This window comes from Buteo buteo, chromosome 3, assembly GCF_964188355.1.
Source record: "Buteo buteo chromosome 3, bButBut1.hap1.1, whole genome shotgun sequence".
Taxonomy (NCBI): domain Eukaryota; kingdom Metazoa; phylum Chordata; class Aves; order Accipitriformes; family Accipitridae; genus Buteo; species Buteo buteo.
The window spans coordinates 54997934-55013419 of record NC_134173.1 but is presented as its reverse complement, the minus strand read 5'-3'; the positions used below and the strand labels follow the sequence as shown (position 1 = coordinate 55013419).

General features: G+C 36.7%; 1 protein-coding gene across 7 annotated transcripts in view; it reads right to left on the bottom strand.

Moving 5' to 3' along the window:
- VPS13B (vacuolar protein sorting 13 homolog B) overlaps positions 1 to 15486 on the bottom strand; it is a 488999-nt gene that overhangs the window by 105584 nt on the left and 367929 nt on the right. For all 7 annotated transcript variants that reach the window (XR_012649869.1, XM_075023675.1, XM_075023678.1 and 4 more), the window contains 2 exons: positions 11680 to 12382; positions 2247 to 2384 (listed from right to left, as the gene is read on the bottom strand). Coding sequence is in view for 6 of the 7 variants with exons in the window: in XM_075023675.1 (XP_074879776.1) it covers positions 2247 to 2384; positions 11680 to 12382 (841 nt within the window). In the remaining variant the exon portion in view is untranslated. The remainder of the gene's footprint in view (positions 1 to 2246; positions 2385 to 11679; positions 12383 to 15486) is intronic.

Sequence of the window (15486 nt, the reverse complement as noted above, 5' to 3'; positions counted from 1 at the left end):
ACAGCTGAGGTTAGAAAAATCTGCAAAGGAACGCAGAGCTGTTTTGTTATATTACACCAGCAAAACACTTCATTAAAATTCAGAGTAATTACTGTTGAGTCGTGTGTAATGATAGTTCCAATTAGCAGCAAAAAGACGATTAAAAAAAATGCCTTTTGGCTAAGAAGAGATCCTGGATGAAATCTCTGAAGTTTTATATGCTTAGCGAGAATAAAGAGACTGAGGCTTTTCATGCATTAATTTATGGGTTTTTTCAGTTTCCTTATTAGCCAAATACCATGGAGGAGAGAGATTTAACACCGATTCGAGATCTGACTGAACTGTTGAGAATGGGTTAGTCACTTAGACTACTTGTGATTATATACTTTGCAAGCTGGTACCAACTTCCACGTTTGCTAGTCTAGTTAGAAGTCTGTCCTACTGACAGGAGAGCATCAGGGAAACACCTTCAGGTGTGTAATAAATTAAATATAAAGGCTGTGCCAGGAAACTACAGTGAGAACCTTGAGAAAAGGGGAATGCACAGATGAATGGTCTGGGAATATGGGAATCTGCCAGATGCGGGAAAAGAGGACACAAAAGAATTGAAGAAAAAAAAAAAAAGAATAAAAGAAAACCAGTCTGGCAGCAGTGACCAAAAGGCCACTGATAGTAGGTGCCTCTACCCCTCTTGTGCTGGTCATGATCAGAATGAAAATCTACTATTATTATCAATTAATCCTTCAGTTCAAATGGCAGTAGAACATGCAGTAGTTCTGAAGGTTCAAAGCCCTCTTAATGAAGCTAAATAGGGATCAATATAACAAAAGCTCTGCATTGTCAGGTGGTTTTAAAATCTTCCCTTAAAATAATGCTTTTAAGGCAGCACAGAAAACCAGAAAAGGGGCAATAATGAGGTTGTTCAGGTACTTGATTCTTTCCTTGAGACTCCTGCCTGCAAAAAATTGATTTGCAGGTTACTTAACCACAGTATTTATAGTCAATGGGTAAATATGTGTGTCTCATTCTCTGGTTGTTCAATTTGATGTCCTGAGGTCTGATATGCAGAAGTGATTACGGCTTCACCCAAAGACAATATGACCTGTGTTTCCAAAATCTAAATTTCTACATTTTTAAGTACCTTGGAAAACTAAATTGTGTGTTTTAAATCGGTAACCTTAATATAATGAGAAAACCTTGAATTTCCCTGTGCCTCAGTTATCTTCCATGAAATGGTGAGGGCATACTATTCCATCACCCATGGAAGGGTTGTGCAGGTAAATTAGTATTTCTGTAGTGCTCAGATCCTAAAGCAGGAAGCAATGCAAAGGAAATAAGTAATTCTGCTGTAGACCAAGGTTTAGGTAGTGTGCTGTAAGACTGTATGAATAGGTAACTGAATGAATAAGAAAACCCAGTACTGAAGAATTGCTCACTAAATGACTGATTAACAGCTCATTCTGTAAGCTGAGTAAAGTAAGGATATTCAGAGGGGAAAAAAAAAAGAAGTGTTACACAATTCAACAAATTGTAACAAGTATGCATAAGAGAAATGAATTATGATGGCATAGGTAAATGTAAATGTATTTTCTAGCTTTTAATATAACCTTAATTATATTCTACAAAGTAATGTAGTTATAAACACATAATTCACAAAATAGAGAATGGATAACATAATTCAATTTGCAGGAGTTTCTGACACTCTAGGAGTGAAACTTCAAGTCACATTATTTTAACTAAATGCTAATAAACCTTCATACTACACCACTTATATTCTGTGTTAATTAAAGAAACACAATATCACTATTTTTTAAATATTACAGTATCAACACTTCAGGTTGTAGAAATTCGCAATGCCAGGTATCCACATTCCAAAGAACCCAAGAGTAGGCGCCTTATAAAAATCTTCAGAAACATTTTAAAAGTCAGCTTTTATAAACATAACTGTAATAAAATTACAGTTGTTCTAGGGCTAGAAGCAGGTAGGTTTCAGTCCGTTGGAAATTTGCCAACCTCAGCCTTCTTGAAGAGCAAAATTTCTAAATTTACTTTGGGAAGAAAATAAATAATTAGACCTTAAACCTATGACTGGTCCAGGACAGACCATTCCTCAACTTTGATTTCAATTCAGGGTAATTGCTGGAGGAAAATTTCACATTCATTAGCAAGGAATACAACATTTTTCTGATAATCTAATGTGTGTGTTTGTGTGTGCATATCTGCAAATAGATTACATCAGAAAATAGAGCTTAAAGTGCAACGTTTACCTGGTCCATTAAGGAAGTCTTTAATTTGCACAGTGATAAGAGGAGGCGGAATACCACTTTTAGGATCTACCTCTCCTGCTACTGTCTGCAACCAAATCTTGCAATAATCCAGAGCTTCCGGTAGAGTCTTCCCAGGGTCTACAGTTAATAATGATCATAGTCATTAATGATATTCCAGGAATATGATACATAACAAAATGCTACATACAAAATTGATTAAATAAAATTAAAAAGTTTAAAATGTAACACAGTAAATAATATTCCTAATACAACTGTTATACATAGCATTTGTGCCTACAGACAGATGCACGTGTGTAACAATGCATGCATACATAGGCAAGAGGGCAAAGCTGTTATTACGCAAAATGTAGAAAACCTGCAAAAATACCAAGTAAAATATTAGTGAAAGACTTCAGTTACCACAAGATGACTTTAAATAGCGCACAATTTTAGCTTTATTTATGATGACACTTAAGCGGTCCTTACAAGAGGATATGTGCTCAAACCCTGCTACTTCTAGATTGTATTTTCATTGCCAGGTAGAGAAAATAATAATGGAAAGATAAATGATAAAGGCTAAAAGACCAGAATGCTACAAGGTCTCGGCAATAGAGCACAATGACAACATGGTTATATCATTCTCTTTGGAGTTTCACTCAGTAGCTAATCAGTAGCTATTGTTGCATACCACCTTGAATTGTATTCCTCTGATCAGTTTATAATATTACAATAATACATTAAAATTAATCTCCTCCAAGTGCTATTCTTGTCTTCATTTTCCGCATATCACTAATTGAAAGAATAGTACTGTAAAAAGGCTTTTTAATCTTTAGCAATTCATGACCTTCCTTATAATAGTCTTCAAGTCTGGCACTACAAATCTCAAATTCTAAATAATTTTACTTTATTATCAAGACTGCTATGTTAATTATTGAATGCCTGCCTCATCCTTAATGATTTAAGGAGATTTTCTTGATGTTATACTCTCCCATTTTCAGTCAAGTAAAAACTGTTATAATTGCCTTATTTGAGTTTTACTGAATGGATTCCTTTCAAGAACAGTATTTACATACCCACTATTATAGTCAACATATGGTATCGTGGTATCACAGTCATATGTGGACTGGGTATATAAAGTCAGCTTTGGAATTTGTATTTCTTGACCTTATCATGTGATTCATATAAAACTTGGCACATATGAACCCTTATGTGATTTCAAAGAACCTACTGAAACCAATTGATCATGACTTTAGATCTATATGGAAAAGATCAAAAGTTAGCACATTCTTCTGTTTTTATTTGATCAATTTTCAGGCAATGACTTTACAGCAGTATTTGTACTGCATGGCATATACATTACAGCCTTTCCTTCGCTTTATTCCCGCTATACATTTATAAAGTCAGCTCTCAACAGTTATTTAAGAGCTGTCACTGCATACAACGGATTTGTATATTTTCCATGTGAATTTGTACATTTTTATGGTTCTTAGCCCTTTCCTTTAATTACGTTAACAAGAATGGTGTGGCACACTCCCTTTTCTATGTAACTGCTTTAGGGAATATCTTGTTTCTTGTCTGGAGTTTGCCTAGTATACTGAAAATAATAATATTAATAAAATCTTTACCACCAAAGTACACATCTTTTCCAAAATATAGTTTTGCAGTTATTCTGAACAAGGATGTTATCTCTGACTTGGTTCTATACCATAATATCTTGTTTTGTGCTGGTAGCTCATCATAAGTAATATGCTAATGTTTTTCAGAATATATAGTGTAAAGCACTATAAAAATTACTGAACATTGCGCAACGAACACCACTGAATCGATGAAATTGATCTCTTAAGTTATTGTTCTTTCAGAAGTATTAGTATAAACATTTAGGTGCACCAATATGGGGCAAAATGTTGCAGTATGCCAGTATTTTGTCTCATTTCTGAAAGATACCATCACATACTATATATGGCAACCTAGATCATCTACCAGCTTTTCAGAAAATCCAGCAAATTTAGTCAAACAATTCTTTTGAAGAATACATTTACAGCTATTCCTATTTATCCTAAGATGTGTTTATGTTGTAAAATACCTAATAATTATTTCAAAGTTGTAGCTGTTTAAAGATGAAAATATCTCTGATGAAAAGAACATACATAGCAGAAAACCCTTGCATGACATAATACATTAGCTATACAAACACTGCCGTCAGGGCACTGGGAATTGTAGCATGTAAGCACAGAAATTAAAAAAAATAAAGGAACCATGCAGCTCTCAGGAGATTATTTTGCTCTGTCATGTCTCCAAGGAACACAGCAACATCACCTCTTCATTACCTCGGGCACTGCAGGACTGGGATACGTGAATAACGAGGACTCCAGAATTTACAGATTAGGAACACAACACAAAGAAACCTCAATGCACAAAATTAGCCTGAGTCCAACAAAATATATTATTTTTAACGCAGCACTGGCCTTACTGATTTCAAGGTTGTTTTTTTTTTCTCTTAATTATCTTTTTAGTTCAAGTGAAACTGTGTTATTCTGAAACTGAGGTAATTCTGGAAGCAGAATAGTTGCATTGACACAATTTTGCATTGGAGGCAATAATCCCAAAGGGCCATGCAAAGAATTAGTTTGAGTGCTTCCAAGCCCATGGCATATGATTAATTTGGAACCTGGGTAACAGACTTGACCGTACATCCAAATACGCCAGATACAGATCAATAAATAAGTTTTACCATAATGAGAAGAAAGCTAAAATCCAGAATTTTCAGAACTCACTGTGCTGGTGTGTATCTCAAAAAATTGGAGTTCCAAAAAGGAGCTATAAGATGTATCTGGGTAAGAGAAGTTCATTTACATCAAAGGTCTAAAGACTGAAATATGCATATCTTGATTAAAGTACCTTCTCAGGTAGAAAACAGCATATGCATTTTCATAGGGTTAAGGATCAGGAAAGGAATAAAACAATATCAATCAATCCCTATGCCGAGGGCAATGGAATTGCCAGAGAAGCAATCGAATGCAAAGGAGAAAATTTAGGCTGAAAAGTGGGGAAATCCTGATGGGGACAGCTGTTAGAAAAAGGACTCTTCTCCCTCAAGGAAATGATGGAAACGTTCAGAATGTTTAAAAACACACTTGACAGAACACTATAAAATATACAATAGGGAACAATTATGCATCAGCAGGGAACTGGTCTGAATAATGTATTATAATAGGTCATTTCCATTTCCATTTTCTATGATTCTCCCAAAAATCAACACTTAAATTTGCAGTTATTTGTATAAAGAAAATGCTGGAGAAAACCCAAGGGATGCATATATAAGTAAAAGGAGAGGCTAGAATTACTCCACAGCAAGCCAAGAGAGAGAAAAGAAAGGGTTGAAAAGTGAAGAGCAGTGAAGACGGCCAGAAATTCTATCCTCTACACCATGTGAAAAATTTGTCTGTGGCAGCAAAAGAAAAATGGTGAGACAACTATCACAGATTGACAACCAAGACTGTAATTTAAAATCTGTAAGACTGAGAAGCCGAGACCTTCAACACATCCACATTTCCCTCCATGTCTTTTTTTTTTTAGAAAAAAAGAATCTCTGGCTATTTTTGAATCCACCCAAAGATCCAAAGCCACTTTTAGTCTTGCTAAGATCCAGACCTCAGCTCCAAACTTCACAGTTTATGAAGTATCTTCTTAAACTTGATTTGAATGTGCAAACTTTTGATTTCACCTGCTATGCCCTCATTCTTATGTTAACAGTAGACAGCAAACCCCAAACTTCTGAAGAGAAAGGGGAGTAAGGGGAAACGAAAGGAAGGAGGCAAGAGAAATTTCACATCTTGAAGATTTCCATCCTCCAAAATGTGGTTTGTTCCAGTTTGTAGCTGAGAGCCAGGGCAGCCTGTGGGAGGCTTTAATGGTGGGGCTCAGCGACTCACAGCCCCCAGCAGCCGCCAGGCAGGGGACAGGGCTACCGAGCGTGTGCACGGGACGGCAACTTGGCCTGTTCAGCTGGAACTTTACCCAGACCCAGTGAGCTCTGCAAGATGCTTTTATTTCAATGGATGAATCATATTTTGGTCTGCAGTCAATTTTAAAAGCCAGTACGATGCTGCAATCAGCTCTGCATTTCAAACTCTGAAGTGGAACGTTTGGTCTTGTTTTAAAGATGGTTTCCATTGGAATTTAAAGAACACAAGTGGGAAAACATTTCTACTAGCGCACTCACAAGTCCTGTGTCAGGAAGTTCAAAAATGAGCACTTACAGTAACCTGAGGAATGTACATTCCCAGGCCAGCTTGTCTTTATGGGTGGGGGCTGCACCGACCCCCCCGTCCATGGATGCAGATGTACTGGACAATAAATATACTCAGAGGGGAACAGGTGACACTCCAGCAGAACTCCCTCAATGCTGTGCTAGGAAACAGCCTTAAATCCTCTCTCCGCCTCGTAGGAAGCACAGGCTGACAGAGAGGCAGTGAATCAGACTTCCTGCCAGAGCCAGCCCGCGTTGCTCTCCATGCAGCCTGGGCTTTCCATTAGATCAGAGGTTACATGTGGTCTTAGCTACTGCATCTGCTCCTCATGGACCCCCTGCCATCAAAGGCGTGGGTGTAAAAAAAATAAAATGAAATAAAATAAAAATCAAGAATAATTCTGGATGGCCTCACAATGCCTGTTTTTTGCAAATGCTTTGTTGGTGGAAGTTGAAGAAATTCCATGCATAACAGATATTTACTGAGAAATTTCTCTCCCTTAAAACAACCAAGCACTACAACCTCCTCTTTGAAAGTAAACAAACAAACAAATAGAAAAAAGATTTTTCAAGAATGCCCAGAGCACAATGCTCAGGAAATGAGGCAATTTTGTATCTGGATTACATTACCTGAAACAAAGCAAATAAAGATTTAAAAAAATATTTATAAAAGCGGCTTATGAGATTACATTAAAAACAATTGCACCCACTTTTATTTAAGTGGAAATGGCCAATGCTCTGTTTGCAAAAACTAACGGTTAGCAGATGCCTTTTTGTTAAGTGTAGGATGAGCACTGAATAAAAAAAAGCGTTGTTTTATAGTATCTTTCAGGCCATTTATACAGAAGTAAACTCAGGGAGCAACTACTCTTTTTAATGGTGCTTATTAAACAGTTAATATTTATTCCATTAATTTATTTACTTTGATTTGAAGTTCCTATACCTGGCAGTAGCATAACTGCAATCAAGCTGTGCAATTACAAAAATAATTTAAAACACAAATGAAGCAGTTTAGCACAACCATAATAAAATTGAGCTAACATTTTAATAACCTAATAAGTCTCCTCCTCCTACAAACTGACTTGCCAGTGGACTTGGTTGGAGAGAAAGACTGAGGAAATTGAAAGCACAACCATCAGGTCTTTCACTCCAAGGCAGGCAAATGCTCCCACATACAGACACTGGCCTGATGGAAATGTGCTGCTACTAACTGCTAATTAACACATTAACGATACTTCACTTTAAAATAGCCTATTTCTTCCTATTTTATTCACAAGTTCTTATTTCTTTCATGTTTCAGAACCTAAGCAAAAAATAACACAGCCAGTGACAGAGGAGCCAAGTTCCTTGGATGAAGTTTGGTGTTTCAGCCACTGTGCAATACTCTCTCACACAAAAAAAAGAGTGATAGCTTAATGTGCAAGGTCCTGAATTTTAAGCTCTATTAACTTGAAATCTGTCAAAAATAAGAACAAAACATAACAATATTAAAAACTTAATTTCTACACATGTTCAAATCAGTAAACCATCATAAGGCAGTAAGCTTAGTTTTGTCACCAGCCCAGGATTAGCTATTATTCTCTTAAAAATTCATGCTGGTGCAGTTTTACAAGATAATCTCCCTATTTTATTCAAAGCCTCATAAACCAGACTCTCATCTAATTACCTGTTAGAAGCATTTCTAAATTCTAGAGTATTTTGTTGACTTACAGCTGAACAACCTGTTTCTTCAAAATACACTAATGGGAGGTGAGGGATGGAAAACATAACTAGATCCAAACTATTACCAGCTTTTCTTTACATTAAAGTTTTTTTGGAACTAACGTCCATCAAAAAATAAGACCTTCCTAATTTCACTATAGAATTTTATATTTGCTTCTGCCTTGCAAGATTTGAGAGTTGTTTCAGAACTGTAGATTTTTTTCACTTAGAAAAACCATAAGGAATTACAGCACAGTATTTCATAACACTTGAACCTACTGCTGTTGAACTAACAGTAGTCGTCTTCCGAATTACACAACAAAATTGATTCAAAACAATTTTCCCAAACACTTCAAAACATTCCTAAAATATTCTTTTGCAGTGTATATGGTGTATATATATACACAGAATGATGATTGAAATGGCAGAGTTTTTATTAGTATGTCTTGGATCTAATCTACATATTTCATATATAGCTTAACTATCTAAGCTTAACTCTGTTAGTATAAGTAATGAGAAACCACCCCCACAGGAATACCAATAAAACTTTATAACAAACATCATATATTTTTCCTTTTGCCCAGACAAGTCTCAATTTTTTAGGTTTTGATGAAATTTGCTATGTTACAGGCCTGACCTTCTGAGCTGCTGCTGTGCTGTTGCCTATTTCCATCACGTAATGTAATGCACACAATGTTTTCATCAGGCCTGCTTGCCCAGTCCCAGTGTTTAAATGTTTGGTTTTTTTCAGGGGGAATATGCTCCATCAGTTCTTATAATCCAGTTAAAATATATCTTTTATATTTAGCTTGTGTCCTCTTCCCCATCCTACCTTAGATAATGGAGACATAGTAGCATGCATACATACAGACACAAGAAAAGCAGTCTTCTAGAGAGTCTAACTGGAAATACTCTTAAGCAACATTCACTGTAAACTAAACATCATTTATGCCTTCTTCTCACCCTCCACTCCTTGATATACAGATAAGTACAGGGATATAGTGCATACCTATTGTACAGAGAGAGAGAAGCTAACTTAATTCTTTTAAATAAACTTTATATTATTCTTCATTTGGATGATACACCTCTTTCAGATAAAACTGTCAGCAAATAGTCACAACATCAAGAAAAATTGACGTGATTGATGAAATCGACTGCTGCAGCACAGAAAATGCTATGCAAAGCTCCAGATGCTGTATTATATGATATGCAATATATAGAGTGTGCATATATATATATGTATACACAAACACATATAAATAACACAGAGTACATGGCTCTTTTCCCTCAAATACGTGTGCTAGAAATGAAAAATAGAAATTTCCAAAACTAACACGTCACTACAGTGATATGACAACATTAATCCTGGACGATGTAACTACAAGCACAGCAGGTCTTCCTAAACAAGAGGCAATAAAAACTTTATACTACCTATTTTGCTCTGTGAATTAGCGTGTGACTTGAAGTGTGGATTAGTTTTATTAACTTATTAATACATTTAGAATGGTGTTTTGAGGCACTAGAACTTTAGCACCCACCTCTCAAACTCTTTTTGAAGAGAGCCTTAACAGTCCAGTAGCAAGCACAGGATTCTGTCTTATACATGAGCAAGGTACTTACTACTGCCCGCAAGGGCAGCAGGATGAGACCAGAACTTCTACCTTCACATAATGTCTGACTCCTGCCTCCACACTCTTTTATCTTTGCCTGACATGGAGACAAAAAGCCAAAGAAAAGGGTAAGACCCATGTAGGGCTAATCTTTGGTCCTCCAAGAAGACCTCTTTGGGTGTCACTTGAACAACTGCCGGTGACTGAGGAATTCTAAGGCTGTATGTTCCTACTATCTTTATTATTTACATTTCTTGCCATGCTTTTGTGCTCTCTAATCCACTTTCAATTTGTAGGAAGACTTTATTACAGCTTGTGTTTTCTAGAATTGCTCCTGTAGACATGAAGATGGTGAAACACTTCAGAAGTTAATTGTAGGAGCAGAATGGAGGGAACTTTGGCCAGTTTATTGGTAATGTGGTGGCAGCTTGTACAAGGACACACTTGAATGCCTCAGACGTGAGAAATGAAGAAGTCCTGTTGCATCTTTCCAAAACACTAAGTTAATGCAGTTGTGATCTTTAACTTACAACTACGCCAATTTTCCTTCAAGCTTTGCTTTGTTAATTGATTTGTTAATTCTTTTCATGTTGATTGCTACAATGACCACCTTTCATATAGTATTTACCAAATACATATGGGAATCTGGAGTAAAACGAATTCATGACACAGCTGTGTTTCTGTCAAGACAGGACAGCAACAGCAGAGAAAGATGAAAATACAAGAATGATAAAACAAAATGTGGTAGAGAACAAATCTCCCTATTTTAAGTATCTTCTCTCTGTCTACCTCACTGTTTAATCCCTCTTAAAAGTTCCACTATAATTCAGATTTCTGAAAAAAGTTAAGATCTATTAAAAATAGCATTTTTAGTCTTTTGCATGAGCACATCATTTTAATGCCTATTTTCAAAAGATACAATCTAATTGAGCAAAGATTTGGTATAGCTGCACAAAAAACCCATATACTTTTCACAACTAGTGTCATGTATTAACACTGGGAAGAAAAAACTAGCAATGTTTTTTACTTACAGCTCTCATTCAGTGAACAATTTAAAACCCCATACTTTTCTGGCTGCGTGTTCAGCAGATCTCTGCATCCTGATTTACACTTTTTTTGGGGAACACTCTGTAATGATCTATCTCATTAAATTCTTATACCCAGTACTGGCTGCCAGACAAATGAATTGCAATCATTTGATTTCACTCTTCAGCAGTACAGATAAGACAGGAAAAGAAAATTTCAGAATATTTTCTACTGAACAGTTATTCTGATATTTCTTATTATAAGCTTTGCATATGAAATGGGAAAACCACCCACCCATTCATTAAGAGAAGGAAATTCTTACAAAACCCTATTACTCAGCTGAATGAAAACTTAAAATAGATGACATCATTAGACGCCATTTGGAAGATCACTATAATTTTCTTACAGTTTATGATCAAAACACCAGGTGCTTCTACAATGTTTATCTTTAAATTTTATCAGTAGGCTAGTATAGGAAAATATTGTGATATTCAGTCATAAAAAATGATTTTTATGAAATCATCTTGGCTTACGATTCTTACTTCCTTAGAGAACATTAAGAAGTTAGAGTAATGCAACAATCCCTATCGCAATCTGGTAATGAGAAAGTAATATTGAGGAACAGGAAGAACTGGTTGCTAAAAGGTTAGATCTTAATTAATTGAAAACATTTTACACACTTAACTTGATTCAGCTGTGGGGTATAATCCTAAAAATATGTATATTGACTGATTGATTTTCAAAGACATCCTAAAAGTCTCTCAGCTGTTTTCCACCACTCTAGTAACTTTGAGACGTGCGATTATTTTGGCAGTTATAACTAGGACTGAATGCTAAATGCTCTTACCTGTACACTTGTAGTCTGAGGCTACTCCTTTAAGACCAGCATCGAACACTGATATTTCTACCTTTTGCTTTCTGTGGTGGCAGCTCAGGAGCACAGAGGGCTGTGATACAACAAGGTAGAGAAATGGCTGTAGCTCTATGTCCCCAGTTCCCCTGCGACCAGGCTGCCGAACAATAGTTATGCCCAGGGCTTGTCGAGCAGAGGATCTTGTGGAAGCATGAAGACTTTCCAGTGACAAAAGACCTGTTTTTCTTCCAGTAGACAGGGGAACATTACTGTTCAAAAGATCATCTGCTGTGACAGAAGAAATGCATGGCTGACTGGGCTTCTTGGTATGATGGCTGCCACTTAAGGCAGCTTCTGGAAGGTTCAAGGAGCTTTTGCTTATTTTTTCACCATCTTTCTGATCTTGTACTGATTTTGATTTAGGTAAGGCAGTGCATGAGTAAGTCATCAGGGAGATTCGACTTGCTGTAACAAAAACGTCAAAGGGAATGAAATTGAGATTCTTTACAATGGAAGACTGGCGGGAAGGACGGGCAATGCGGTGCTGGCTGGTACCACTGTGCTGCTCGATCTGAACGATTCTGATCTTAACACTGTCGCTGCCAATTCCACTGTCCTGTGCCCCGCTATAACGGGAAGAAGTCTCAACTGTTCCTCCATCAGACACATCCATTTTTTTCGGGTCTTGTTTGGAATCCTGCAAAGGAAAATATTATATTAACTTATGATATCCATATCCCAACTATTTCCATTTCAGTGGCAGCAAACAATCACTATATAAACATGATGTCAAAAAAGAGAATTATAAAAAAAATCTGCCAAGTTAACTTTAACACAGTAATCACTCATGAAAACACAGCAGGTGTTTGTTCTAATGAAATGATGACTCACAACAGATGAAGTGCCAAAAGAACACGTGAAGGAAAAAAAAAAGGAGTAATGATTTCTAAGCTTAAATTACCTTTTTTTTTTTTTTCAAATTTAAATTTTTTCTTTAAACTCTAAAGAATCTACAAGAAATTTATGGCTTAATCTAAAACCGTATCTCTGTGAAATAATGCATTGTAAATAAAAAGCCTAGTCAGAATTGTTTTCCAGTTTCAACCACGGATGCTCAAAAAGTCCTCTTTGGCACTAAAATATACAGTGATTAGATGAAACAGAATGTAATATTAATCAACCACAAGATCAAAAAAAGACTAAACAGGAATTCTAAGCTGAAATGTATATTATGTTGTAGAAAAAAATATTTTTCTTAAGAGTTATGGAAATGACAGCTGCCTTATATAAAACACCAAAGTTGAAGGAAACATCAGCACTATCTAAAGACTGGCTCTGTGACGGGGTACTAGTTCTTAGATTACCAAGGCTCACCAAAGCTACATATGATCTCGGCTGTCACATTCACAGGGTTTCACATGAGAAATCACTGCATATAGAAATATTTCAAAGAAAACAAAACCACTGATCAATAGAAAAAAGAATGTTGCTTCTATCACAGGAAATGCAAGAGTGAAACAAAAAGTTGCAAGGCTGTGTCCAGGGACCACCACATAGTACCAGGTCAAGAGACAGAGATATCCAAAATAAGCAAGTGCTTCAAGAAGAAAACACTTTTAATAATGCTCATGAAACAAGTAGAAATCCTACAAAGAGCTTGAGGACAAGGTAGGGAGCATATGCTAAAATATTTGGAAAAAAACCTGCAGAAATTCAATAATAATAATAATGGTGATGATGATGTATGGGCAGCTCCTCAGATTCATATGGAGTTTAGAGTCATGCATTCACCCTGTATAGCTTCCACAGCATAACTTACACTTCCATCTGTGCTGCCCAGAAGAGGTGTTTCTGCTCTGCTCTGTACAAGAGCTAACAAGAAATGCTCAACTCAGATTTGTGACCCATCCAGCCCAGTATGCTGTTTCTGACAGCACTAGGAGGAGACTCTGTCCAGTGAAACTGTGGACCCTGGCCACTTCCTGCAATCTGTTCCTCTCCTACTCCCCAAGCATCCACAGCTGTTGCATTTGGGATGCCAGTGGTACATGCCTGTGTAGTCATTTTAGTAACTATTTCTGGACTTCTTGTCCATTAATTTGTCCACTTCCTTTTTGAATATGCTGACAGTGTCTGGCCTCCACAGCCTTCTGGGGTAACAAGTTCCAATTTTTTTTTCTTTGGCTTAAACCAATCTCCTACTAGTGTCATTGTAATTCCCTGATCTTTTGTAGTGCATGATTTGAACGTTCAGGTCCACATTCAGCTTTAGTTGCTATGACTTTGTAAACCTTGATCATAGTCCCCCTCAGCCTTCTCCTCTCCAGACAGGGAAATCCCAGGCTTTTTATCTCTCCTCACAGAGCAGCTGCTCCAGCACCTTTAATAATTTTAGCTTCCCTTCTCTACTTCTGTAACTCCACTATGCACTTCTTGAGTACTCTACACAGTATTCAAGAAGTGGGATCACTATGGGTTTATATAGCAGTAAAAAGATGGCCTTCTGTCTTGTTCTCAATCTCCACCCTGATGATGTCCAATATTTTGCTGGGTTTTTTTGGCTGCCACTGCATATTGACTCAATCATTTAATTTCTTTGTTCCAGGACCTACTTCAATAGTTTCTTTTTATCTTTTTCACCCTAGTGAATCTTTGAAAATGGAGATATAAACTAGGATAGACCATATCTTAACTTCCTCTTGAAAAATGTAATAATAAATTACAAGTACTTACAAAATTCATCAGCAACTCAACTATAGGAATGAAGAGCAGTGCATTACTGAATTTCTTCAAACTTTGGTCTTTATGCAGCAATATTAATAGATTCTACACATACTGCAGGAATCGGGTTGTGGGGGAGTTAAAGAAAAGCAGGTTTTTTAAACATTCCTTTATATTGTGCTTTATGAAACAAAGGGAGCAAGCCCCTTTCCTTTTCTTTAAAGGAATGAACATACTAGAAAAAAGTATTACAGAGGAAATCCTAAAACAAAACCATTAACTAGCTGAGATTTTCTTTGAAAAGGTTTTTGCCAGCTCTGGTTACAATCTTTTCAGATTCACTCATGTACATATTTTTCAAACAGCCAATAAAATTCCTTGCAGCTGATTTCTATGGCAGGCTCGTATCACTGACTTGTAAATGTGATACCACTTCTAATGCAGCCTCTGTAAAAGTAACTAGAGACCATTTTAATGAATTACTACATTGTGAGCCAAGAAGTCCTGATTCCTCCTGATACCCTAGCAAAGTTAGGCTATTTGCACCTCAGCCTCTGTGTCTGGTAAACTATAAAGTGCTTCACCCATATCCAGCACTGATGGCACTCTCAAAAATGGTATAGATGGTTCTACCGCTCATGTATTGCGGGCAAGCAAAAGGCAGGAAGGATGGAGCTGTGAAACAATCTTGCCACATCATTTAATGGAAATGCTGCCTGAAACAAAGTAGAGGGCATAATACCCAGCAATTTTTAGTTGCTCCACAGTCATCAGTCTGATGAAAAATCTTTTTAGAAAACATGGTTCTGTAGTGAATGACGCTCTTCAGGTACTACATGGTATTCTCTTGTTCTCCTCTATGCAGCAGAAATTTCTACAGCTACCTGACATTTAGGTTAAGCTTGACCTGGCTAGAGGGATTGAAAATACAATGTCATCCACTAAATGATAATCTTCCAGGGAGAAAAGCATTGCATGTGTACGACTGAGTGGAGGGAGAAAGGACAGTACTTCTGGTTTCTAAACAGATCCTGTCTTCTCACACCTAAGTAGATTTGACTTGAAGCCTAGTTCTTTTCT